At 42.3% G+C, this 22,090-nt stretch overlaps 1 protein-coding gene across 1 annotated transcript; it reads right to left on the minus strand.

Annotated features, from left to right (window-relative positions):
• Positions 1–2,200: 2,200 nt before the first annotated feature.
• On the minus strand, positions 2,201–10,092 carry LOC308318400 (tripartite motif-containing protein 16-like). The gene is made up of 7 exons (XM_080767938.1): positions 9,803–10,092; positions 6,132–6,509; positions 5,773–5,868; positions 4,894–5,115; positions 3,455–3,614; positions 3,076–3,135; positions 2,201–2,948 (listed from the first exon to the last, which is right to left on the minus strand). The coding sequence occupies exons 1-7, from the start codon at positions 10,031–10,033 to the stop codon at positions 2,437–2,439; spliced, it is 1,659 nt and encodes a 552-aa protein (XP_080624064.1). The 5' UTR covers positions 10,034–10,092; the 3' UTR covers positions 2,201–2,436.
• Positions 10,093–22,090: the final 11,998 nt, after the last annotated feature.

The following is a 22,090-nucleotide window of genomic DNA, read 5'->3' on the forward strand; positions in this document are numbered from 1 at the left end:
GTGACATTATTTGTAATACTACTCAGCAAGCTACTAATTTAAAGTGTAATTAAAGCGGGTCATGGTTGGAATTGTAAACAGCTGAAATCAATAACATATCAGTATTCCAAATTAATCTGAGGGCCACATTAAGTGAAGGTGGGGGCCACATGTGGCCCGCGGGCCGCCAGTTGCCGTAAAATGAAAAACCAAATGGGCCCCGTTAAGGGTCCATTTTACACTCTCAAGAGTTCAATCTTTGTTAAACATCCGCATTACTTCTGTTGTGTATTGGCGCCCAGACATATAGGCATTATACAGTAGGCATATATATATATATATGTATAGATAAATAGAGTTGGGGACACAATCTGGGGTAGATATGTGAAGAGACCCAGTACTCTGACTGCCTCCAACTAAAACAGCTGGAGGGCATGCAGAGGGATCATTTCACAAACCAAGCCACCCTTCCCCCTCAGAGGTAGAACAGAAGTTAGTAGCCTACTATGTTAAGGTGGTTTCATCATGTCATAAAGACACATAATAATACACCTGTGTTTACAACCACTACACACTGATACAGGTGAGGTCATGTATTCCACAGTGAGATATATGGAGTTGTGGGTTAGATGTAGTCTTATAGTCCATGTTAAAGGGTGAGTTAAGATATTGTATGAGCATGGAGTGATACTAAGGGGAGAGCTAAGGAATGCTCTGTCCAGTGTCCAGGCCTGGGTCATACAGGTCAGAGAGCCGGAGGAGACTATACAAAAGCTGAGTTTGGGCGAGGTCCCATATATCATAGCCTTATGTCCGGACTGGGGTTCAGCACCAGGGCAGGAGAGTCGTTAAGAGCACACACACCTCTGACACACAAGAACACCAATGAAAGTCTACTCACATGCACTAAGGGGAACTGGACAATTGAATGTGTATATTAACTGTGCATCGTGGTGAGAACTCACTTGCGAGGATGTATCCCACCTTGCAATGTCATATGATTCGGCTAATCTGAATAAACCATTGGAAACTAAGGGATGTGGCTGGATTCTCAATCTGTTCTACTGACAACCTGCAAGGTATATTCTCCACCATTATGGCATTATCCATATTTAATTTACTACACTTCTCTTACAAGAAGTCTACACAATTAGAGAATGTAGAAGAAAAGCATAGAATTGTAGACAAAGTCTACTCTAATGCAATGACCAAATATTCTTTAGTTTTGGCTCCGAGAGGCTGAATGTCACCGAATGGCGGTCCGTACGTGGCTCAAATGCAGGCCAAATAACGGGCCTGGAAATGAAAAAGGTTGTGGCCGGGGTCACTTTGTGTTCTCTGTTCTCCCTATCCACATCTTCCATCTCCTCCCATTCAAGCCCACAGCGGATTTTGAGCTCTTTATGTTTTTCCCTTCTTGTTTTGAGGCTATATATATATATATATATATATATATATATATATATATATTATTATACAGCTTTTTTTGTCCTGAACTCTTGTCACATTTACCTTTGACAATGAAAGGAGAATTTACGTCATATGTGTCTGAACCAATCAGCTTTTTGTAGCAACACAAACCCATTCTGACCTGAGATCAGATTCAAAAAATGTCTTCTACATCCTGACAGTTTTCATTCTGACCTGAGATCAGATTCTAAAAATGTCTATGTCAGTCGCTCGCTCTTCGATTTTTCAAAAATAGCAGACCTACAAGCTCGTAGCGTGCCACTCGGTGGTGCGCTATGAGCTTGTAGATCTGCTATTTTTTTTTAATCGAAGAGCGAGCGACTGACATATACATTTTTAGTGTGTGTGTGTGTGTGTGTGTGTGTGTGTGTGTGTGCACGCTAAAGCACGACATGATGCTAACACCAAAATGGGTTCCCGCCCAGAATGGGTTAAATGCCCTTGACAATGAAAAGAACATTCACGTCATATTATGTAGACGGACATAATGGGCTATTTTGGCCAGAATGAGATGATGTATAGTGATAAGAGCGCCCCTCACTTTACACAGGTGTGATTTTTTTAACCTCAATCCTGCCTGGCTCTGGGTACAGTGGTGGAAGTAGTATTATGTTTCAGAATAAAAGTAGCGATATCACAAGATAGAAATAAAAGGTTACAAATAAAAGACCTGTATTCAATGTTTTATTGGATTGAAAGTATAGCCTATATTGAAAATAGCCGATCCACAAGCTCACAATGAGGCAAAAAAAGGCTCCACAGCCTGACAGAGGGCTCTGCAGTAACATGAACAAGACAACAGACATACTGAATAACCATTGATCTGCAAAGGAATGCAATGAGCATTTAAATCAATCAATTGGTTGATTGATCATGATGGTGACACATCATTCTAACACATGCATTCATCAAGAAGGGAACAACTACAATCAGAATTAAGAATACAAAGTGTTCAACTGAATATCGCTATCAGTATTCTTAACATGTCTAACACAGCTCTGCTGTTTCTCCATAGTTGTCCCAAAGCCTTATCCCTGGATAGAGAGGTTGTGTGAACGTGGTTTTAACTGTGTGGAGGAGGGTCATTGTGTCAGAAACACTGTAGAAGGACAGGGTGCCTGCCTTGTGATCCAGATACACCCCCACTCTGGAGGAGACAGGCCCTGACACTTTAATGTCAACACTGTTGTGTCTGAACCAGTAGCTCTTACCAGTCCACCCTAAACACCAGGATGTATCATTGGATCCAAAGGAGGTCCGTCTGTCGGTGTCTTTATAACAGACTGCTATACCAGCCCCATCACCACTCATCTCTACCTCCCAGTAACAACGTTCAGACAGACCCTCTGTACACAACACCCGAGGAGGCCACCGTTCAAATCTCTCTGCATTATCAGGGTAAGGTTGTTGTTGTTGTGTATAAGTCACCTTCCTCTTCTCCTCTGACAGGGAGAGCTGTTTGTGTATTGTGTTCACGTCCAGAGACAGAGGACAGGAATCTGTGAGAACACACGACGAAATCCAAACCTCATCAACCTCATTGTGTTTAGAGTTAATAATTATTTCAGATAATAACATTTCAGGTTGAAACGTCAACGTTCATAAACAACACCAACATGGACTCACATAGTAAGAAGTCCTTTCTGGTCTGAGGCTCCGGTGGATGTAAAATATCAACTGCACACACTGGAGACACAAGAAAACAGTAAACGTCGTCATACTGAAGGATGGATTCAACTGAAGTTCCAAAAAGTTAAAGCTATTATAGCTCGATAGTAATCATTGCTTTAGTAAACAGAAAATACATGTTCAGGTGGGTTACAAATGTCAACCAATCAGGAGAGAGAACTCCTCAAGATCATCAAATACTAATAATCTCATCTCTCCTTTGAGTAATATTATTGTTGCTTAATTCTTATTTTACTGTCCAATCTGACAGACTGATGTGTACCATCAGTCTGTTCTAGTAAAAAACAAAAAAACAAGATACACTTTTAAATCTCACCTCGGTTTGATATCTCTGGCCAAGTTGTCTCCAGGATGTTGTCCAGTTGGTCTCTCAGACCAGACACGACATCAGTCACACCTGTGAAGGACCTCAGAGGACCGACGACCACACTGGGTGAGAATGGAGATCCAGTGGAACTGGAGAGAGACTGGAAACTCTGGAGAGAGACAAGCAGAGAGACCAGTAAACCACTTTAGACAGGGACGATCAATGATGATCATCAGTGCCCATACCCGAAGGCGGGGTTGGCGAAAGGGCCTTTCTGTGTGGAGTTTGCATGTTCTCCCCGTGCCCCCTAGGGTAGGTAGGTACCCTCACAAAACTGCCTCGCCCTGGCCAGCCGGGGCACCTGATGGAGAGGAAAGGAACTGGTTGGAATAACGTGTTCCTTCCACGCGCTACATCCAACCAGGGAAGCTCGCCCCTGTCAGGTGTAAAGGAGCAACTTGGACATTTGGGCATGAAGGAAGCATGAGTTCAAGTCCGTTGCTCTCCCCTTGTCCCCCATATATGGGGACTAGGTTGGCGGAGGGTGTGTAGAGCCCAGGATCACATTAGATGATTGACACAGGGATGAAAAATGGGTTACAAAATCGTGGGATAAAAGAAAAAAATATAAAAAAATAATAAGATGATCAATAGATCAGTGCATTGATCACAATATTGTAGAGTTGAGCTGATGTTCTTGTTGTTTATCCCATTCTGAACGGGAACCCATTTTGGTGTTAGCATCATGTCGTGCTTTAGCTATTGAAAAATAGCAGATCTACAAGCTCGTAGCGTGCCACCGAGTGGCGCGCTACGAGCTTGTAGGTCTGCTATTTTTGAAAAATCGAAGAACGACTGACATTTTTTTAATCTGATCTCAGGTCAGAATGGGTTAATCAGACCAGTGTGTGTCCAGTGGAAACCTCGTATGAATCTGATCTCAGGTCAGAATGGGTTATTTGTGAACGCTGACGCGTTTCGGCAGAGCCTTCTTCAGAGCAGACTAAAACGTGATGAAACACATTTTATTTTGGAGTGCTGCTTATTCCATTTAGTTGGTTTATGAGTTATAAGTTATTTTAAAGCTGAGCTCCCACTGCCTTAAACAAAGGGCAGTCTCCAGAGGAAGCACACCTGTTTTTTCTTTCTTTATGCTGATGATTTAGGTCTGCTAGTTTTGGAAAATGTTTTTTTTTTAATGGAAACAATCATGCACTAAAATGATTATCTAAAATTATTGTGATTAGGCGATTATGTAATAATTTGTATAATAATACTAGTATTATTAACTACCAGCATGAATAATGGCATGTTATGCCATGTCAAGTACTCTACTATAATGTAATACATTAAATTATAACGTATTTTAATCACTTCATGGAATAGGATGAAATATGAAGCCGATTTGTTCTTTCAGAACCAAAGTGTCAAAAAGCCACGTGTGGAACCTGAATGAATGTGATGTTGTCCTCAGTGTTGGACAGCTCCTCCAGCTCAGCATGTCTCCTCTCCAGCTGCTCCAGGGTCTGTTCCAGCGGTCTCAGGAGAGCCTCGGCATTCTGCTGCTGACCTCTGATCAGTTGTTTGAGCTCGCCACGTATTCTCTCAATGGAGACCATCATCTCACTGAAGATCCTGTCACTGGCCAGCACTGCTGCATCTTCAGAGCTCTGCTTAGCGCGCACACACACACACACACACACACACACACACACACACACACACACACACACACACACACACACAATATATTTTATACGTTGGCTGTTTTCAAGCTCATATCATGTCACATGGTGCCGCAATATGAGCTTGTAGATCTGCTATTTTCAAAAAAATCTTGAAAATAGGTGTACATCTTTGAATATATTTGTAAAGCAAACATTTTGAACTCAAATCTTTGCTTCTGGAGGTCCCTGGAATAAAATATTTTGAAATGGGGGTCCGGTCAGATATATCTCATTTTAGGGACATTAACCCATTTTGGTGTTAGCATTACGTTATGTTTTAGCTATATAAAAATAGCAGATCTACAAGCTCATAGAGCGCCACTGAGTGGCGCGCTACGAGCTTGTAGGTCTGCTATTTTTTTAAACCGTCAGGATTTAAGACATTTTTAGAATCTGATCTCAGGTCAAAATGCGTTAAAGAACCACCATTCTTCTGTACGTTAGAATATGATCTCAGGTCAGAATGAAAACTGTCAGGCTGTAGAAGACATTTTTAGAATCTGATCTCAGGTCAGAATGGAAAACTGTCAGGATGTAGAAGACATTTTTAGAATCTGATCTCAGGTCAGAATGGGTTAAATCGTTTTGAGAACCACTCACGTTCAGGGCCTTCAAGACCTGTCTCTGGTCTTTCAGCTCGTTCTTCTTCTCCTGGATCTTCTGCTGGACTTCCTCCTGACTCGTCGCCAGCTGTTTCTGCAAGAAGCAGGAAGAGATACAGTTTGGTTTGTAAACATTGTGGACTTTTTCATGTCGGGACCATAGACTGTAAAACATATGGACAAAGCGTTCTCCGGGTCTGATATGGAAAGATGAAGCCTGTCAGTCCTTGAAATGTAAGCTCACAGTGCATCACTTTGTGCCCTGCTGCGAGCTTGTTTTAAATCTACTATTTGTTTAACATCTCTAAAAAATAATGTATTTTGTGTCTTCAAGTGATGGTGGTGGTGCTACTGTACCCGTTTCTCTGCCCTCTCTGCAGCAGCTGACACCGTGTCATGGCCCTTGTGTTCATCCATGGTGCACAGATAGCAGATGGACTGTTGGTCTGTGCGACAGAACACCTCCATCAGCTTGTCATGACTGGAGCACATCTCCTCCTGCAGTTTGTCGGTGGCCGGGACCAGCTTATGCTTCTTCAACACAGGAGCATCGTAGTGAGGCTGGAGGTGAGTCTCACAGTAAGAGGCCAGACACGTCAGACAAGACATGAGAGCTTTGTGACGTCTGGCTCCGGTGCAGAAATCACAGGCCACGTCTGTTGGAGCAGCGTACAGCGGAGCAGCGGAGGCAGCAGGAGACTGCTGAGCTCCTGCACTGCTCAGCTTCATCACCAGCTGGAAGTAAAGAGAAGAGGAGGGGAGGTCACTCACCCAGGAGACATTCAACACAGTCATTGTGAGCTTCATGGTGATAAATGCATCGCAACGTTATTTTAACACAGGTTCTGAACTTTGTTCTGAAGCCTTGTTAAAAATGTAGCTTACAATGTACGCATTTAGCAGACACTCTTAACCACTACTAGGTTTGCCCAAAATGAATGACAACCCCGGGTGGCAGCTAGTGGCTCAGGGGTAGAGTGACAAAGTGTCCTTGAGCAAGACTCTGAACCCCAAATTGCTCCCGATGTGCAGGTTGGTGCCTTTCATGGTTTCCTCCAGCATCGGTGTGTGAATGTGTGTGTGTGAATGCACCATTTACAAGCCAAGAATAGGGGCACTAGGGGTTTAATGATTAACCAGTGCAGTGACTATAACAAAGTCAAAGATCAGAGTAAATTACCCTAGTCAACAGAACAAAGTGCTATAATACCATCTAACCTTAACTAGCACCTGTTTAAACCAGTGGTTGTCAAATGAATAATTATGCATTTGTCCACAGACTCCCCTCCCATCTCAAAATACTTTTGCCAGGGACCCCGATAAAAGATTTATGTCATTGCATATGGTGTTCAGATATGCATTGTGAGCTTGTAGATCTGCAATGTTCAAATAGCTGATGTACCGTTTACAGTGGTTAAACATGATCATTCTCTATTATCAACACATTTTTATGGCCCTTTAACTGCCTCATGGACCCCTGGGGGTCCCCAGGCCCCACTTTGAGAACCTAAAAAAGTCATGCTTAGTATTTATGGACAAACAATGTAGACTATAGGCTATCATTATCAACATAGACATACTATGTGAACAAATAATAGCCTACACAGCATGTGCATAGTAGAACTGCTGTGGCCGAAAATGGAGTTTCATGTGTGGCAGTGTTGTTTTTGGCAGCAAATTTCTATTTTAGTTTAGTCATAGTCTTTGGACTGAAACTTGGATTTTAGTCGACTAAATCTACAGTTGATTTAGTCGACTAAAATGTAATTTGGCGGGTCTTGATGCCGTCGTAATGAGTGTTTTTACACTTGCTGAAAATAGCCGATCTACAAGCTCACGACGCGTTGTGAGCTTGTAGATCAGCTATTTTCAGCATGCAACCAAGTGTAAAATGACTTGTACTGGATCGCTTGTCCACTAGTCCCTTCCTAACATTTTAGTCTAGGTTTTATTTGTCGACGAAATTGTCAGTATATTTAGTCTTAGTTTTAGTCATCGTAGCTTAGTTTTCATTTAGTTTCCATTTGTTTTTGTCAGTGAAAATAGGTAGTCGACGAAAACAACACTGATTGTGTGGTTGTAGCTTCGGAAACCCAGACGTTTTTATTTCCAGGGAGGAAAAAAAAGTCTGGGTCTGAGTCCACTTCAATTCGGCATAGAGTAGCGCAAACATTGCTCACTCTCTGCTGATTTCTGATTGTCTGCACCTTTGTAAAATTGACATACACACGCACACATGTACACGCACACGCTCCTCTCTCTCTCTGTCGCTCTAAGTAATTAGTCTCATGTCGCCAGTGTTGTTTTCGTCAGGACTGACGATAACGTAAATGACGACGTCAACGCCCCTTTTTCCAGGACTAAGACGGACTAAAACTAAAGACACTCAAATAATTCGGGACAAGACTGACGCTGACGAGCTAATTAGCTCAGTTTGACGCGATGACGAGACGTGTTTGTGTTATTGCTGACAAGACGAGGCTAGACGAACATGTTAGTGGATTGACGATTTGACGAACAAAGTTTTAAATGCATGAAAATGTTCGCCAATAATGTCACTGCTCTCGCCTCTATGCATGCAGATGGGCGTGACCAACAAGGGTTGGTCACGTCCCATTTCGACTCCGTGTCATCTTCAGACAATAACATCACCAGACTGGGGGAAGCCAAGCCGCTGCAGATCACTTTGCTTGTCCCCGTGGATTGGAAATAGGATTTAAAAGACTATCCGATTATAGCGTGGATTACAGCACAGTTGTGTGCAATTATTCAACAAAGAATTCACATATCACCGCGCCTCGTCAAGCCTCCAGTATCGGCTCAATGCGAAACATGTTGCACCTAGCCTAGCCTGGAAGCTAACGTCAATCAACAACAGTAGCTCTGGTCGATAACGTAGTTAGGACTCTATGGTTAGGAGTTCTATGGTACTTAATTTGATCCTTTCCCCTCACTCACACCCGCGGAAGTGCAGGCTGTGCAGCCCCTCGTTTTTAACATAAAAAAAGATGTGAAAGCCTAGTTTCCTCCTTCTAACACTATGGATCAGAGCTAATGTTATTCCAACTCCCAGTAGCAGTTCAAGTACCCGACCAGATGACATGGTTTCTAACTAAACGGTTATGGCCAAATAAAATGTAAAATCTGCTATGGCTGTTACTGTATGTCCAAGGAAGAAACACAGAGGTGTTTTCTTATGGTCAACTCATGTCACATATTTGCTGCACCAATTGAAGCCCCCCCCCCCCCCACCAACCCTGTGGAATGCATACCCCAAAACTCTCAGAGACATGCCCCCACCATCCAAAACCTTCAATATTACTTTCCCCAGATATTTATTTTTATTTACTTAGTGTTTTTCCTTTAATAAAGTTGTTTTAGATTTATCATGTTCCCCTTGTAAAGCATTTTTGGGTACTCAGAAAAGCTCTATATGAATTAATTTTTAGATATTATTACTACAAAAACAATGTTTTATTGCTTAAACTTATGTATTCACTATGCATTGATTCAACTATAGTATACCAAAATCTGGCTCTCACAGTTCTTGGGTCAAATAATGATATGCGATTAAAATGCGATTAATCGAGATTAATTAACTACAAAGCCTCTGATTAATTAGATTATTTTTTGTAATCGAGTCCCAGCTCTAATTAATACCTGTACGCTATAGACATTTTATTTAAAGACATTTTAAAAAAAATTGACAAACTGGACTAAAACCTTTTACTAAAATGACTAAAAATGACTAAAACTGACTAAAACCCTTAGGAGTTTCCGTCGACTAAAACTATCAAGGATAGAAATGACTAAGACTGACTAAGACTAATTAAGCATTTTTCCAAATGACTAAGACTGACTAAGACTAATTAAGCATTTTTCCAAAAGACTAAGACTGACTAAATAAATAAAAATGCCTGCCAAAAACAACACTGCATGTCGCACAGCTGCGCATATATTGCCTATGCCATAAAAAGCATAGGTGAGTTCCAGGCTAGTGTGGTTGTAACTTTGTAAGGTCATCTTACCTCAGCCAGCAAGGTATTCTTTTTCAAAACGGGTCTAGGACTGAAGCTCTCTCGGCACTGGGGACAGCAGTAGACTCCAGTGTCATGGTGGTCCCAGTGACCCTCGATACAGCTGCTGCAGTAACTGTGTCCACAGTTTAGACTCACTGGTTCCTTCAGAATGTGCAGACAGATAGTACAGCAGAACTGCAGGTCCTGGTCCTGCTCACATCCCTGTTGTTGTTCTGCCATTTCACTGACGACCACATTCACACACTGAGAGAAAGCACAACACAACACTTTGGTTTACTCTGACGGGGAGAGAGAAAACACAGCTCTGAGTTTAATTTCTTCTGAAGAGAGCTGGGAGAGGCCTCCTTTTAATAATCTATTGGAGAGGCTAAGAGGGTGTGGCTTCCTGGATATTTGCAAGAGACAGGGGTTTTTAAAGAGACAGTGAATGAATGTGTATTTCACAAACAGGTTCAGCAAGGAAGCCTGGTGACGCTGCCATCATTTTTTTAAAATATGTAATTCACAGGAAAACAGTTCCTGAAACAGAATTATTCTAATGATTACATATTGCATTACATATGTCACCTTCTTTGTTAGTTATCTGCTCATGTTAGTCCCCTAGTCTATCCTGGTGTTATTGACTGACAATGCTTTATTGGGTCGTTCACTCACAGTTAGCCTAAGTTGTGCTTGAAAATGTACTGTAATTCCGCAAACTGTTAATACATACTTCAATCAATCAATCATGTACTAAAATATCTAAAACCACATATTACACACATAAAGACCCCCAGGAAAGTGTTCTAAAGCTCCTAAACGTCATTAACATATATTTTTAATTCAAGGACCCCCAGTTTAACATGCATTAGTCTACGGACCTCCATTTAATGGAATTTCTATCTCTGAGATCCCAATTTATATTGTAAAATCAATGTAATTTAACAAATGGAACAAAATGGAACCGTTAGGGTCCATTTGTACACGCTCTGAGTTACAGACCCATAAGAGTCCATGAAAGTTTCACTTTCCACCCGACTTTGGAACCATTGGTAGAGAACTATTCAAATATAGAAATATTAACATTCATTTGTATATTACATTGATTCTAGTGCTAGACAGACAAATATGTCAGACATTTTTAAGTTATTACTTTTTATACTTCCCCTTCAACTAAACGTTATTAAATAAGAATGGCGCGAAAGCAGTTCAAAGACACAAAAAAACACAATTTTCCCAGTTTATTTAAAAAAACTGTTATTTCAACGTTTGTTTGTCAATGACAATGGAACAAAACAAAAACGTGTTTGTCATTTGTAACGCATTAGCCGTGTAAGGGATTGTAATTGCATTGCAACAATAGGTCGGACAAAAAAAATAACTCCAATTTAGACTAGACATATTTTACTCAATATTTCAGAATTATGCCCCCAAAGGCAAAATATACTTTGACATCTTAAGTAATTAAAAAATAAATATTTTCTATTTTACAGGAAACAGTAGTATGACATACACGAAAAACAAAACGCCATCAGCCTTCAATATATGTGCAAACTGCAAGAGTTAAAAAAAGGTAGCAAATTATACGGGCGGTCCAGAGAACAAAAATAGTTAAGTGTTAAAATAATAGTGTTAATAATAATAAAGGCATGAATATTAGAATGAAGCAAACAGGCAGCCGTTAGTCAAAATGAATGTTGTTGTTGGGGTATTGAATTCACAACCTAATGGCTTCAGTTTTACAGAAAAGAAAATAAAAAACTTCCTTTCTCACGAGGAAATAATATGAAAGCAGAACAAATGTATATACCTGGAATGAATTTGTAGAATAAATAAAAGGTGGTGAATGATTCTCATTTACAAACAATTATTGTCACAACTTTTTCCCCCACAAACATTATGCTTGCAATGATCTTCTTCGACTGACGTTTTTCCACATGAGAAATATCACAGTTCATGCTCAGAAACCAAGCAAAAGAATGCTCATGTTTAAACAATAGTATCATCATAAGAGAGTAATGCAGCGTGTTTTCATCTGGATGAGACAGCGGTCCTTCGACATTAGTCTGACGAACAGAGACCTCTGCGTACCTATATATATATATATATATATATATATATATATATATATATATATATACGTATATCTGGTGAAATCTAAATTCAATATTTGGGCTAGAACATCTGTGAGAAGCAGACAAACCTATGCCTACTGCTTTGAATGCAAATATATCACCGTCCCAATGAGTGACGTCTCAAGCCTTTGCATTGGTTCTGGGCAGCGGTGGCTGAACGGTTTGCGGAGCGGTCTTGATATCGGAAGGTCGCTGTAGTTCGTATCCCCCGGACCGGCATGTTAAAATTACCACCGCTGAAGTGCCCTTTGAAAAGGCATTGAAACTCTACCATGAAATGTTCTATATGAGCAGGGCCTGGCTGTAAACAAGTTATTGAGCTTAGTCCAGTTACCCTGGGTAAACATAGTACCTTTCCTTTCCTTTGCAGTTTGTATTTTTTTACATTTATGAACCATCTCTGCCCGGTTTAGTTTTAGCCCCTACATTAAGATGTTAGATCGTCAAGAAGAGACGTCCGCCTACCGATACGGTAGGCACGACGGACATCTCTGGATCTTCTGGCGAGGCGAGACCCCTTTACCTCGACATTGTTGGAGTCATTAATAAATCAGTCACTAGTACAGTATGTCTGATGGATTGCGGTCGAGTCACACGAGACGGCAGACCAGGTTCAAACTGGAGCAGCCTTACTTTTATTAAGGTCACATCCACATAACGGCCACTCAGTGCAGTCTAGTCTAGCCAGGGACAAGTATGTGGAGTTATTTTCTTTCACATGGTGGTTTGTATGAAAGGCAGTCAGTACTGTTTGTTTGGACTACAGCAGAGACCCTCGTCCAGTCGGTACCGCTTGGACCACAGCAGAGACCCTCGTCCAAGTTCACGCAGATGCACATCAAACATACACACACACACACACACACACACACACACACACACACACACACCAAAAGCCGGAGGAATGAGGAATTAAAACTTTGTTCCAAAAATAATAATTATTAGAACAATGACTATGACAAACAGGATCAAAATGACCAGCATCTTTCTGTTTTTCTTCTGGTACTGTTCAGCCTGCAAGGAGAATAGCACAAAAAAGAAAAACACACAAAAAGTCAAACACTGTAGTGAAAATACTGTGAACCGTTATGCTGCATTTCCACCATTTATAGTTATACCATATCTTTGTGCTGCACTCTACCATAAACACACGTTTAAACTAGATACTGTAAATGAGAAAATAATTTGAATGTATCAATATTGAGCAACTGCATGGCTTATTTCTAGCCTTAAGGAGAATTCCATGCTAGAATGCTTTCTTAACTTTATTTGTAGTTGTTACGTCCCCACCAAAGAGGTCCAGGTGTTATTTTGTGCAAAAGTGCATTATTGGCCAATGATGAATATGGATCAGATAAGGTACACGGGCTGACACAGTTAGAACATGCAAACTGTGGTAACTTCATAGAAAGAGTAATCTGCGTAGAGTTATTTACAATCAGGTCTGTACATACAATGTCTCTGTTAGAAGCTGTCAAGACCCCAGGGGGTCACGGGACAGTTCTAATCTTGATGAAATATCTCAACTGTGTTCAGGGAGCTTCCTGCTCTGCTATACAATGCATTTGTGATTCAATCAGTTAGACCTGTTAATAATACATTACATTCTACCTTTGTGACATTATGTGTTAAATAAGGTTCTGCATACCTTATAATATAGTATTGATATTTAGTTAGTCCTATTGATATAAACCGTATAGTCACTGTGCCACATGAGCTACATGCCAGATGTCCCGCCTACCTCTTACAGGCAGATCGGGTGAAAGCAACAATCTGATTGGCTCCCATAGAGAGGAGGCAGCCTGTTTGAATCCGGAGGGGGGACTTAGTGAAGTGAATATATGGCAATGTTTGGGACCACTGTTTTGTGTTCAACTCGAGTTGTGACAAATGACAATAAACACAATGTTTAGGGCCGAACAAATAATTAGAAAAAAAAACGTATTTTTTTTGCTTGGTCCAAGCAAAAAATCATGTTGTCATGATTTGAAGCTTAAAAAGGTCTTTAAATAAATACTTTTTGAAATGTCTATGTGAAAAATGCATTGGGAATTATTTCCTGGGCCTGGCGTCGTCATGAAAGGGGGCGGGACTGCGACGCAGGGGTCCAGAAAATAGTGCTATGGTTATTAATATTAAGTATTCTTCACATGCTTACTCACCCTGTCATATAGAGCTAAATCTTCATCCTCCTCCATGAGAGGCCCCGAGTCAAAAAAGTGCTTTGACCTCTCCTCGCGATTCTTCATACCTGGAAAACAAACACTAAACCGTGAAGGATAAATCCACAACTAGGTGTGTGTTTATCTTACTGCATAGCACAGGAGGTGAAGAACCTCTTCACTCTTCACATTATGCTATTGAAAAATAGCAGATCTACAAGCTCGTACGAGGTGTAGCGAGGTGTAGTAGGTCTGCTACTTTTGAAAATCGTGAAAATGTGGCGCAAATCTTTGAATATATATTCTTTCATAGCGTTTTTTTTAAACTATTTTCTTTGTTTCTGGGGGTCCCTGGAACAACCTCTGCTGAGGCCATTACAATCATTTGATAATTCTAGTTATACCACTTATTAACGGTACCAAAAATAATAGCATTTTTGGTTGGACATGCCATAAGTAAGCCATGGTTATGCATGGTTATATCATCACTCACCATTATAAAAAAAAAAACAGAATTATTATTGTTGCAAGACCATGCTTGTTTCTGAGGTGAATTGTAGTGATGGATTTGAGTTAACCCATTTTGGGCGGAAACCCCTTTTGGTGTTAGCATTACGTTACGCTTTAGCTATTGAAAAATAGCAGATCTATAAGCTTGTAGGTCTGCTATTTTTTGAAAAGTCGAAGAATGACTGACATAGAAACATAGCTTTTTCAGAAAACTGTCAGGATGTAGAAGACATGTTTAGAATCTGATCTCAGGTCAGAATGGGTTCAAGGCTAAAATGGAAATAACATTTGATCAAGTCCTTCACGTGCCCCAGAGGAAGCCTTACGTTTTAGGTATCCAGACTGCGTGTGTCTGAAGGAGGTGGACAGGGGGGAGCCTTACGTTTTAGGTATCCAGACTGCGTGTGTCTGAAGGTGGTGGACAGGGGGGAGCCTTACGTTTTAGGTATCCAGACTGCGTGTGTCTGAAGGTGGTGGACAGGTCCTGGAGGTTCTGAGCCAGAGAAGACACCACGTTCCTCAGCAGCCTCTCCTCCTGCTCCGTACAGTGACCGCAGCGAGCCTGCAGGCCCGTCACGGCCCGCTGACATCGATGGAACATCTACGAGGAGGAGGAGGTTTTCAAAACACACATGTTTAGATCGGTGAATACTGGATACTAGGCCCGGACGGTTAGCTCAACCGTCTGGGCACCTAGGCTGCAAAGCCAGAAGTAACGGCGTGCCGCGGGTTCGACTCCTGAGCCTGGCGGCCTTTGCTGCGTATCACTCCCCATCTCTAGTATCCCCCTTTCCTGTCTGTATACTGTTCCCTATCAATAAATGCCCAAAACAAATACTGAATAAAAATATAATATATAGTTCAAAGGATTTTTGTTACAATAAAAACAATAACAAACAAATCTAAGGAATGCCAAGTAGTGAAAAATCGCTGATCTACAAGCTCGCAACACGGCATGAAATGACACATTGCGCACTTGTAGAGCTGCAAATTTCACTCGTTTTGGGTCCAGGGCAGGAGGGCAAAATGCCTGATTTCTTTTTTGGATCTCGACCTGAAAGATTTGGGTACCCACTGCTATAGAGGACAGACTGTAAACGCTTCCTACTGTACGTCCAAGCACTAAAGGTATAGGGTTAGCCCTAACCCACAGTTGACAGTCTCTGTATTGAGTTTGTGCTTAAAATGTACTGTATTCCTACAATTGTTAATAATATATTTCAATCAATCAATCCTACGGGAATTCTCAACCGATACACATCCGGGCAGATATCCCACTCGATAGTGACGAAATGCAACGGCTATGCAATTTCTGGATCCTGCACGGATATTTTAACTTTATGTGAGCTATGTGTGCCATGACGCCACGCCGGTAATCGTGAGGCTTAGCTGAGAAAATTAATGTGTGGGGTGAGCGCCGAACTCAAAACCATTTTTGAGTATAAGCATGCTAAACTTTAAGCTTAAGCTGAATGAGGCCCGCATGGCTACGTTTGCCATTATGGAGGAATATTCTACGCTGCTTTCGCAGGGCTTACGTGTAGTGCAACCATTCACCGGTATGCCGACGTCCTCTACGCCAGTATGAGGAAACGCCATCGGCCCAATTACGCCGACGTTCCTTATGAGGAAACACCATCACAGATCTTACATGTCGTGCAACCATTCATGTTACCCCAACATTCCTCTAATGCCAGAGTGAGGAAACCACCATTACCCCGATGTTCCTTTAATGCCACTGTAGAGGAACATCAACAAACCATTATTAACATTATCTTGTGAAATGCCACCAATTGAACTGCCCCCAGCGACCACCGTATATGCAAGGAAATAAGATTACCATCCCTGATCGAATACAGCACTTGCACTCATTACATTCTGAATAAACAACTGAAAGCTCTTCCGATTAGATGCACATGATGATGATTCATGGGCAGCTGAGGACCATTGGCCTGAGTTTCAGATGGCGACTGGTGCATCAGCATGGCAGTAGAATCGGGAGTAGCCAGGGAATGAGCTGAGGAGACCGATAGTCGATTAAGCAGGGCTCACACCACCTGACGGAATCCAGAACGCAGCCAGAGCAGGTTGCCCGATGCAGAACTAAAGACACAAGCAGAGACAGAGTTACTTATACTTCATCCTGACTGAATGAATTAAAGAGTGAATAGGGGATCCTAAGCACGGATCGGAAAACAGATCAGCAGAAGAGATTTCCCACACCCACGAGCCGAGATACCAATACTTAAAGGGCCACTTCACCCCTGACACAACCTGATCTTATTTTAATTATGTTTAGGGCACTAGAAACACTTTTTCTGGATTTTTCTGTGCGCAATCTCTGTTTTCAGATATCCTGGTAAATTCTGAATGTTATGTACGTCACTAACACGGTGGCCCCTCCCCTCCAGACTACAACAGTCTAACCTCGCGTCACCGTAGAGTATGCGCGTCACCTACACACGGCTACACCTACACCTGAACACAGCCCCCCGAGGGGTGTCCGTTCCACCTACAACCTTATTTGACCCACCCACCACGCACCGCTGCATTCCTCAGATAGTTTGTGTAGGCTACTATCATGGCATCTGCAGGGACACCGGAGAGTGATACTGAGCAGCACTCAATGGACGAAGAGGACTATTTCCAAGTTATTGTTGAGGCAGAAGGGCAGCAGGGCTATTTATTTGAACCCGAGTACACAGATGAGCAACTCCGGCACAGAGACGAAGAGGAGGCAGCAGCGGCTGCCGCTGATGCAGCCAGGCAGGCAGCAGTAGTTGCTGGGGCGGACGTGGAGGAGCAGCGCATCGGCAATGATTCCTGGTGCATGTGTACAAACTGCATGCCCATGGAGACTGAACGAGACTCGCTCTGTTGCCACGAGTTTCCCCGTGCACAATTCATACTGGATGAACTGCTGGACGAGCGAGATGCCAGGGGGGGTGCACAACCAGAGCTGCCGATATGTGTAACACTCCACTACAGCTTTGGATATCACGTAGACAGACATGCCCTGGAAACTTATTTCAGGATCCCCAAAAAAAACTGGGAGGAGCAGCCAGAACCAGCGGGTGTGGGTGGACAATTATTGTCTCACGAGTAAGTATTGCTAGAATGTGTCAACTTCTACGTTATGTTGTAATGTTATGAGCTACTTTCTGTCAAGAATTTCTGTGCAGGCGATACTTTTTCTAAGTGTTGGATTTTTGTCAAAGTATACCTGAACGGCCCCGTACCACCTGTTTCGAATTTTCACATAATGGAGGCGGCAGCAGCACGGCCCGTAAATAAAAACGAGTGCTTCCAAACCACAACACTCAGAAAAAACACAGCATGGAATTTTCTTGTCAGAAAGTATCATAACATGTCGTGGATTGTTATGAAACAAAAGCTTTGCAGATTGAAAGTGGATAATTCAAGCTTGGCCTACAGTACAGCTGCAATGTTGATGAGTTTAACGTAGTTTAATACAAGCAGATCGCAGATGCAAATGCAGTATAAATACTGTAAGCAATGCGTTTCTGGACGTTTTTCTTTGAGCTGTCTGAATATTAGTGGAATATTCTGGTATAGGCTATGTGACATCGATCTAATCTGTTGTCAATTATTTCAGTCAATATCGCTTGGTAGCCTACAGACACTTTTTGGAGTGGATTCTTCAAGGCGAAACACTTGGTGCTGGCACACGTATTGTTTTACCGGCCTGTGTCATAAATGCCATCCGGTCAAAATTTCCATCTCCAACGGGACAGTACCGTGGATTCCAGGAAGTCCGTGCCTCTTTTGGACAACTCTAACAGACTACTGCAGTTGAAATGTTTATTTTTTTGTAAATAAAACCTTGAGCTTCACATTTGGTTTTCAATTATGAATTGAAGATATGCCTATAATAAGCACTGTACATTTCATGACTTGAACAGTACAAGTCAGCTGTGTCACTGTAATGCGAAAGGTCTCATTAGAAATGGTCTGATATAGTCTCATTTGGCACAGGATTCCTTTATCATGGCATGCCTGATAGTGGAAGTAGTATTATTGTCCATATGTTTATCAGAGATAACAGTGAAATATGTATATGATATGAGTAAAAAAAAACTTACAAAGCATACAAGTCTAGTTTGCGTTCAATATAAATACCATTATCAACTTCACAGGATGACAAATAACATTGGTTGCACCTTACAGCTTGGTATACTATACTGTATATGTAAACAATGGAAGGGGACTCAGTGAAACGTGAGAAGTTTTTTTTGCTGTTTTTATTTCCACATCGACACAGTACAAGGATGTTGCCTAAAGCTAGTATGCAAAATTCATTACCAACCATCCACTCAAATTATAAACAATGAGATACAGGTAAACAATTTGCATTGCTGCTGGATTCTATATTTTAATTGTCACACCTTGAAATACATATTAGCATTCTATGATTTTGGTTCCTCAAATTGTAGCAGCAATAATAAACTGTACAATGCCTGGCTGCAGAATAAGCATGAATGAACACAATGTTCTGCCGCAACAGTGTATGGGTATCAAACAACCACTTTGTACTCTAACTATACACATATCTGGTCAACTTCCATGGCTACTGCTAAGGACTGTTATTGTCACACCACAAGTTTACAGGATTGAAACAATGTGTGAAATGATTAGCAGTTACAAAATATAATAGAAGTGATAATGCACGTTTGATGTGCCATGTAGCCAGAGTGACATAGCAGCAAGACTCAGCACTCAGCCTGATGATGGAAAGTGTTCTGCCTTTTCAGCACATGCGTTTTGTGGACCACAGTGGAGGTCTTCGGTGATGTGTACTTGAACAAAGCTGCCATTTTCAGTTTCTTGCTAATGAGAAAATAGCCATAGAAAGAAGACAAGGAAAATGGTCAGATACATGAAATGTTCCCAATATGAGCAGATCAAATGTATATACAGCACAACAAGAACTTGAAATTGTGTCAGTGAATTCACCATATTCCTGTAGGCAGTCTTGCCATCACTGATGAGGGCCATCAACGTTGAGTCATCTGCATGGTCCCACCCTGAACGGGATCTGCATCAGAATGTAGCTATAACTGTGGGAATTATAGCTTTATATGTTGCATTATATTTTATACGTGTATGTATGTGTGGTCAGTGCCATCTGGTGGACATTTGAGTCAGGGCATGATGTGACGCACTTTCACTTTCAGCAACTTACGTGCATGTTTTTACTTCAGAGATTCCAGTAAGGTGGGGTTTTATTTACATAGGCTGGGGTGTCTTTAAAGTAGTTGGGGGGTTTTTGTATTTTTCTGTGTGTGTTTAGGGGACGTTTGGGGTTATATTATAGTATTGTTTACCGTCAGATAGTCCACTGCGCATGCGTGACCTGTTGGATAGTCTACTGCGCATGTGCGACAGGAGATGTGTGTCCGTTGTGTGTATTTTGTTAGCATTCTATCTTTGAGCATCGCGAGTGACAGCCGGTAAGAATTCATACATACTTTGTGCGACATACATACCATATTCATTCAATGTACAGTTATTATTATAGATATTGCATGGTAGTAATTGTTTTCTATTTGTTTGTGTTTCCTTCTTTAGGTTTATAACCTGATTTCGAGTGATTTTGACTGAGGTTGTTCAGTGTGTAGTTGGTATGAGTGTGTTGGTATAAATGGCAGCACAACAATAAACCATATAAAAGACACTGTTATGTCGAGTTGTATCCTACGGTCTGATGCCAAAGAATATCCAGTGCAAGGAAGACTATTTTAGTTGCATAGAGTGTGTGACTGGGTAGTAAAACGTACAGTTATAAACCGTCGTCGCCGTACGAAGACGACACGACGTGGGACCGGACAACGTGAACGGTGGCCAGGCTGCAATGAGCGAGGAGCAGCCTAGGGGAGGACCGAACCGTTACCGATCTACTGCACAACAGGGACCTTGTGCAAAACTTGCTTTGGACCACGGTTGTTGACAAAACTGTGAGTAAAAAGAAAAGTGATTGTGACTGGTGCTGCTGCTGTTTACAAGGTATTGTTTCGTGGAACTGAAGCTAATGTTGCTAACTGCTGAAAACAATGACTGTGAAAGCTAATGCTAACTAGCCACAGAAAGGAGCTACATTGCCAAATAAAGGTTGCTTTCAAGCTAATGCTGAACCAATGCTAGCTAGCTGCAGGAAGGAGCTACATTGCTAAATAAAGGTTGCTTTCAAGCTAATGCTAAAGAGCCGCAAGCTAAGCCTAGGAGCTACATTGCTGGGCTGGACAATAGACTGTGACTTTGTGTGCTAAAGGGGCTAACCTGCCAACAGGCTAACTACACATAAGCCTGCTATAACTGTGAAGCCTCATTGTTTGCTATCCTCTAATCGGCCGGCTGCCTCACGCTAACCCAGAAGCCCGGTAAGCTACAGTCGACGGAGGGAAGGCTACAAAAGGTAAGATGGCGGACCTGGAAGACCGTAAGAAGAAGCGAGCTACGGTGCAAGCGGCATTTACAAAAGCAGTAAACAACATAGACAGTAGAGTCTCTTATGCAGAAGACACAGCACTAGTCAGGGAGCTAAGAGAGCTCAGGACAGGGTTCGCTACACTCCTCGATGTCACTGAAGACTATGTCGCTGCTTTAGATGAAGTAGGTGATAGTTCATGTGTGGCGATAGCGAACGATGTCTACAAAAAGAGAGATGCCTGTAGCCGAAGGTTGATAGACACGGAAGACCGTGTCAAGGAGGCCCTATGGTCTCGCTTTGTGGAACAAGCAGTAACAACGCTAGATGAAGAGTTTCAGAGTGCGTATGAGGAAACAAAGAGACACTGTTCACGAAAGGCTTCCGGAGAGCGACGAAGAGGGGAGGACGACATGCTTCGTGCAAAGCTTTACGCATTAGAGGAAGTTTTGCGTGAATGGAATGGATTTATCCCCCGAGACAAAGTAGACAGGATGTGGAAACGTGTCCGGGAGCTAAAAGGAAAGCAACAGAGACTGATGGTTGATTGGGCGTGCGTGGAAAGTGACAAGGAGGAAGAGGAGGAAGAGGAGGAAGAAGAGGGCAGCGTAGATGGACAGCTATCTGGAGAGGCGGTAGAGGGCAGCATTAAAGGTCCTGACCCACCTGAAAGTGGGCGGATGAAGGCTGCCGATGATGGCTCTACACGACCTGGGACTAGCGACAGTGCTCCTCAACCTACCAGCCCTCCTCAAACAAGCAGTGGGCCTATAGCAGCTGCCGCGCCACCACCACCGGTGTTGTCCCCAGTTACAAGGCAGTCAGAGCGGGTGCTGTCGTTCAATCCATTGCCGACCTCTGCTAGCACGCCACGACAACCGGATGCCCGCACAGCGCAACATAGAGACTATGGTACATTGCACGGTGCGGTCGCACACCACAGCAGTTCCGGTGTGTCTTCCGGAGGAGGGAGTAGCTACCAGGGGGCCAGACCGAGAATAAAGCTAGCAGCCTTGAGTCTGCCGAAGTTCACCGGAGACAGAAG

This window comes from Protomyctophum bolini (genome assembly GCF_963924005.1).
Source record: "Protomyctophum bolini genome assembly, chromosome: 7".
NCBI classification, from domain to species: Eukaryota; Metazoa; Chordata; class Actinopteri; order Myctophiformes; family Myctophidae; genus Protomyctophum; species Protomyctophum bolini.

Coding starts and splice junctions, on each gene's coding strand:
- LOC308318400 (XM_080767938.1), bottom strand. CDS start 10,033: ATGGCAGAACAACAACAGGGATGTGAGCAGGACCAGGACCTGCAGTTC. Junction 3,615..4,893: donor ACAACATCACATTCATTCAG/GTTCCACACGTG, acceptor GTCTCTCTCCAG/AGTTTCCAGTCTCTCTCCAG. Junction 3,136..3,454: donor GCCAGAGATATCAAACCGAG/GTGAGATTTAAA, acceptor TTGTGTCTCCAG/TGTGTGCAGTTGATATTTTA.